General features: G+C 37.0%; 1 protein-coding gene across 1 annotated transcript in view; it reads right to left on the reverse strand.

The window, feature by feature from the left end:
• Positions 1 to 4,601, reverse strand: part of LOC115222257 (EF-hand domain-containing family member C2-like) — a 48,878-nt gene extending 44,277 nt beyond the window's left edge. The window contains exons 1-3 of the mRNA XM_029792418.2: positions 4,082 to 4,601; positions 1,789 to 2,128; positions 455 to 678 (exon numbers count right to left, since the gene is read on the reverse strand). Of these exons, the coding sequence (XP_029648278.1) occupies positions 455 to 678; positions 1,789 to 2,128; positions 4,082 to 4,123 (606 nt within the window). The 5' untranslated portion in view covers positions 4,124 to 4,601. The remainder of the gene's footprint in view (positions 1 to 454; positions 679 to 1,788; positions 2,129 to 4,081) is intronic.
• Between the last annotated feature and the right edge of the window lie 1,399 nt (positions 4,602 to 6,000).

The raw sequence follows: 6,000 nt of genomic DNA on the forward strand, positions 1-6,000 counted from the left end.
TATAGGTGCACAATTCAGTTTCTAGACCTGATGGATCCTACCAAATCACCCAACTCATGCCAGTATGGAAGGTGAATGTTAAATGTGGATGATGATGAAGATGTCAAACAAAACACTTCATCGACTTTAGTTACATCCCATTATGTTCTAAATTCAAATCCTACCAGGATGGACTTTGTCCCTTATCCTTGTGAGGATAATACACTAAGTTTCATTCAAGTACTTGGGCCAGTTCCAAATGTACCACTTAAATACTAGTGATCAATTATATACTGAAAATTAATAAAATAAATAATTGTCAAATACTGGGTTAAGGCATGGCTCTGGTTTGGCCTGGAATCAATATCCAAACCTAGAAAGAGAAAAATATTTGCATATTACAAAAAAAGAAAGAAAAAATATGCAGATAATAGAGCTGATAGCTTTACTTGAGGTGAAATTAGTTTACACATACTGTTCGGCGATATTCAGTATAGGGATCCTTGGGAACTGTCCCAGGTTTAGGAATTTTCTCACCATTGTTGTACAGGAAATTATATGTAAATGGATCACAGTCAACTATCTTGAAGACTTTGCTGTAAAAGTTCACAACTGACCCAACATTGAAGTCTTCCAGAGTATAAAGCTCCTTATCATGAGGTTGTGGTTTAGGAATACGATGTCGTTGTATGATTGTTCCTGGGAATATAAAATTAGCATTATCAATATTGAGTGTTATATAAAACACACAATATACATATGAATATATATTTTAAATAAATCTTTTACAGAGTGCAACAAAAAAGAAATTCTCATATTCATCAGCCTTAATAAACGTTTTAATAGAAAATTCACAGTATATGCCAGTCCAATCTATGCAGATAATTGAAAAAAAAAGCCATAAACTTTACCTAAATGAACATGCCATTACCTTTTGCCTATCTTCACCAACATTACAACAGTTGCAGAGTAAAATATGAGATATGCTTCTGTCACTCTCTGCATTATGATTTGATTTATACTTAGAATGCATCATAAGAATTAATGTCCAATACATGACTACTGGTACTTCATTTTATGGTCAGGCCAATTAGTGAACCACAGGAACACCCCATTCAAACTGTAGAACTCTAAGTAACATCAGTAGACTGACAAAGGTATGCTGAAACTTCATGTAGCAGGTAGATTGAAAACATCTGATTTATTTTATCAAAGAAGGATAAAAGAAGAATCTGGACTTGGAGGATAATCAGCCATAACTAAATATTGCAAGCATTTTCCCCAACTCTCAAATCACTCTAATAATCCAGCCAGATGGGAAAAGACTGTGCTCGTGGTCTTTGCAGTTGCTCCTAAATTGGCAAGGTGAATGTTGTTATGGTCCCACTGAAACAGCTGAAAGTTGACAATAACATGATAAATACAGCAAAGAGAGAATGTTAGAGAGATTACATTCTGAGGAGGATAGACTAGGAATGGATAACACAACATGACACAAAGCAGAGTTATTATCCCTTAGTTTAGAAATAAAGGTTTATATATCAAATAAAGTGTAGAACTTTGTCAACATATACAGAGAAAAGACACCTGGTGATGAGTGGAGTTGAAGTATAATGTAAATATTAAAGATATTGTCCATTTGACCACTTATATAGATACAATGTTGAATTTGTTCCAAGATTAATTAAATTTGTGAAAATAGATAGGAAAGCAACAGCTGGTTGGAATGCTTTCAAGAATAAGTTTACTTGATGCAGGTTGATCGTGAACTAAGCAACAATTATTAGCTCAAATCTCAAATGTATTTACCTTGATCAAGACCACTATTCTTTTGCCTTGTCTCCACTACTTGGATGGTGCCATCTTCAAGGTAAAAGTAAATTCTACAATTATGGATACGGAAACGTTCCTGGTTACTTTCAGTGATAGATTCTTGGTAAAAGGCCTTAAATAAAAGAACATTTCTGTCAAAAGTAATCCAGTTAGGTATTGTGGTTCCATTCTGTTTTGTGACTAACAATGCTGTGATTGACTGTTCTTGGTCAGGACGAGTTTCTCCACCAATTCCTGGTTTTGTGTATCCAACCTGCTGTGTGATTTCATTACAGACATCAAAATGATGGGATTTGTGGAATTTATTCTTGCCAATCTGCAAAGATAATAGTAAAATGAAAATAAAAAATAAAAGCCTTGACCATAGCAACAAAAACAAAAAGAAGCCAGTTATATACTTTTATGCATATATGAAATAAATCATTGGTATAATGGAGCAGTATCTTAATGGCATGGATTGATATCTTAATGAGGTGAAGAAGTTTATGGCATGGAATAGTATCTTTTAGCAGAGTGAACCAGTATTTTTTAATGTGTGTATGTGTGTGAGATTGTTTGAAATATATAAGTGAACATCTCTTGTATACTTTTCAATAATGTGTGAATATGTCTGGTTTCACTATATGATTTTTGTTTAAAAAGAAAGACATGCATTTCATTGGAAAATTAAAGTTCTTGGCATTGCAGAGAACCCCTTTGATGAGAACATGATGAGGTCACCAACAAGAAAAATACCAGCAGGGCCATTGAAACCAGAGGCAAAGGCTGCCTTATCTGATTGGTAAGATGGTTTATTGCCATCAGTTTCATCAAACTGTATGTTGCATATCTCTTCTCTTCAGGATCCTCTTGGATACAGGCATCAAGATGTATGAGAAGAGATGCATGGCTGTAGCAAAGGACTCTGCAGAGGCATTGTGAAGCTTTCCTTACTGAGGACAGTGGGTGAGCATCACTAGTGTAGCTAGAGTGTGTGCGACCTGGGGCAGCCCTTCCATTTGCTGCTCCTGGACACATATTGCCTACCACAGACCCAAAAGTGTTGCCTGGGGCATCCCATCCCACCTCCAGCTTTGCTAGGGGTGAGCATTAATTACATTCAGGCTGCTCATCAAAGTTCGAAGCTGGCAAAGTCTACAAATAAAGGTGGAACAAATGTCAGATGGGAGGACTGGCAAACGAAGGATAAGGATATTCCCTTTTGTGGTCACCTGTACCTGGTGAAGTAATGAATGCATGTGAGAGAGAGGTCATGAAGACCTCTGCATCACAGTTGATGTTCATGATCTACAAATCAGACAAGTTGATCTCAAGATTGATTCTCACCAGAGTGTGAAACACTGATGGGAGATTGTGGCAGAGACACTCTCTCCTGGCCTGTCTATGGTCACATTGTCCAGGTACCATTTGCTGAACAGAGTCATGATCTCCAAGCAATGCTGTTTACTATAAGAGCAAAGTGGAGTGGACCAATACCCTGTTAAATGTCAGTTGAATATAGTATGTCCTCATGTGCAGTGAGAAGCATGCTCAGAGACCCATATAATAGGCAAACCAGCTAGTAATCAGTGGGGAACATCTGAAGCAGCTCTTGAGCAGGTTTTTGTGTATTAAACCCGTGTTCTTTATTTTACAATAGATGTGTTGAATTGTGTGTTTTTTGTATAACGTTCAGAGAATAGCTTTGAATGTAAAAACTATTTTATCAGTAATCTGGAGCCAGAAATTAAACAGGCGTCGACGACGCTGCCACCACCTCAGCTGCTGACTATAACGACGACGACGACAGTGACACCGCCGTCGACGTCTTACATAGAACTTCATAATCAGGCCTAAACAACAATATAAGGTAGTTTCGACCTTCTAAAAAGAGCAACCAAATTTCTTTCAAAGGATAGCCATCCTAATGCTACCACCCACTTTATTTTTTTTTTGTGGGGGTCAAATGATATATTGAATAAAGTAGTCTATGATTCACTATTAAAAAAAATGGGGCCATTACCGCTTGAATGTTTTTGATCGAAGATCTGCTCTCCCGAGGTTACCTAGGACTAAAGAACAGCACTTGGTTCTAATAAACCTTCATACAAAAATTCCACCCCACTACTTAACAGCTAACACCATATTGAGAGATATTCATAACAATATAACACAAACTTTATAACTCAAACAAAACACTTGCTTATTTCCAAACAGGATTCTCACTAGCCGTCGCACTGTTTTTTTTTATAACGAACATTAATTAGTGTTAATTAATTCTACTACTTACATTCGAATTAAACGAGTTACCAGGTAAGAAAGGTAGAGCCATTGCTTTTCTGTACTTTTTCCTGTTCCTTTTTCTTTTCTTTTTTTTCCTTCGTATTTCAGTTGTTATTTTTATCAATCACTTTTCATTAAGTAGTTGTGATTCTTTTTTAATTACACGGGTGTGCGTGTACAGAGAGAGAGAGAGAGAGAAATAGATAGATATGTAAGTAGATAGGTAGGTAGATAGATAAACAGAAAGATAGATAGATAGATCTTATAAATCTTACGGTGATTTGTTTTTATTTTTGTGCTGATCTCTTCGCTTATAGATATAAAATCAAAGAAGAAACATTAATCACAGTTATAAAAACCTTATACTTGCTATTTTCCTACTTGTATCACCTGCTGGTTACCATAGAAACAAACACCACACCTTGACGACCTACATAATTACTAGTACTTCAAATACGACATGGGAGAGTGTCTCAAAGTGGTCACTCAACCTGCTAGAAATAGCTGCTAAACATATCTTCAATCATAACTTACCATCCTAAAAAATAGAGGGTTGGACGATTTGACTTAGGGCTGGGGCGATCTTTCGTCTCTAGTAGACCTTTCCGTCGATTTCCGTAAAAAACTTTTTTTTTACATATGGGCTTGCGGGAACTTTTGAAGTAATGAGAGCGAAAGAGACTAAGAGAAAGCGATTGTATGACGAGGGAAGTTCTTTTGAAGTTACCGTGCATGGGAAGCATTGATGTACATGTGTGTGTGTGTGTGTTTGATGGGGTGTGGGAGACAGACAGTATGTTGTGTAAGTGAAGTGCTTCTGTTAGTGTGTGAAGAGACAGAGTAATGTGTGAAAGAGAGAGATAACTGAAATTTTTTACTCGGTGTATGTGTATATGTATGTATGCATGTATGTGTGTGTGTATGTATCTATGTATGTGTGTGTGTATGTATGTGTGTAGTGGGTGCTTTTTACGTGCCACTAGCACTGGAGCCGGTCAGGAGGTACTTCACTTTTTTTTACACAAAGTAAATAATTTTTGTTAAACAAAGTAAATAAAACAAAAACACTAAGTAAGGATCGACAAGTCATGACTAGCTAGCGCGGATGCGCGAGTACGCAAGTGCGTGCACCGGGACCACTCTTCTTTTTAATTATGCGCCATACGTCTAATAACTTCAACACACTTCCAAAATGGGACTTCGTCTATGTTTATCTACGTGCGTCTATGAGTAGATATGTGTGTGTGAACCATCCCATCAGTAACAATCATCACAACAAGAAGCAACTGTTGCTATGCTTCTGAAAATGTGTGTATGTATGGGTGGGTGCTTTGCAACATAAATTAATTTTGGCGGTAAGGACTGAACCCATTGTTTCATTATCACAATAAAAAATAAATTCGAAGGATTAACATCACACAAGTTCATATATTATTTCTGTTAAATCTAATTGAAATCAAGCTCTCTCTCTCTCTCCACCTCTCTCTCTGCTTCTGCCTCCTCACCTCCCACTCCATCTCCCTCTTCAGCTCCCACACCATCTCACTCTCCACCTCTCTCTCTAGATCTCCCCTCCTCTCCAGCTCCCACTCCACCTCTCTCTCTCCAGCTCCCTCACCAAACGACATCGAAGCGTACTTCGGAACGGCTGAAAATTTCTGCGCTCTAAATTGTTATAGGTAAATGGAAACACTTGATGCCATTTCAAGACTGTTTTGCAGCTTATACATCCTGAAATCAATATATCCAGTAATTTTAGCAGGTATGTAAAACATTGTTTTCATAAACTTTGACTTGTTTCACAAGAAAAATAAAAAAGGTTTATTTTTTTCTCTAGACGTCGTTACCACTAACTTTTATAACTTCAGCATTCGTTTATCACCAATTGTCATCTCGGAAAAAAACATTTTTTCCACAAATTTCTTT

The sequence above is a fragment of the Octopus sinensis genome, linkage group LG19, assembly GCF_006345805.1.
Source record: "Octopus sinensis linkage group LG19, ASM634580v1, whole genome shotgun sequence".
NCBI lineage: Eukaryota > Metazoa > Mollusca > Cephalopoda > Octopoda > Octopodidae > Octopus > Octopus sinensis.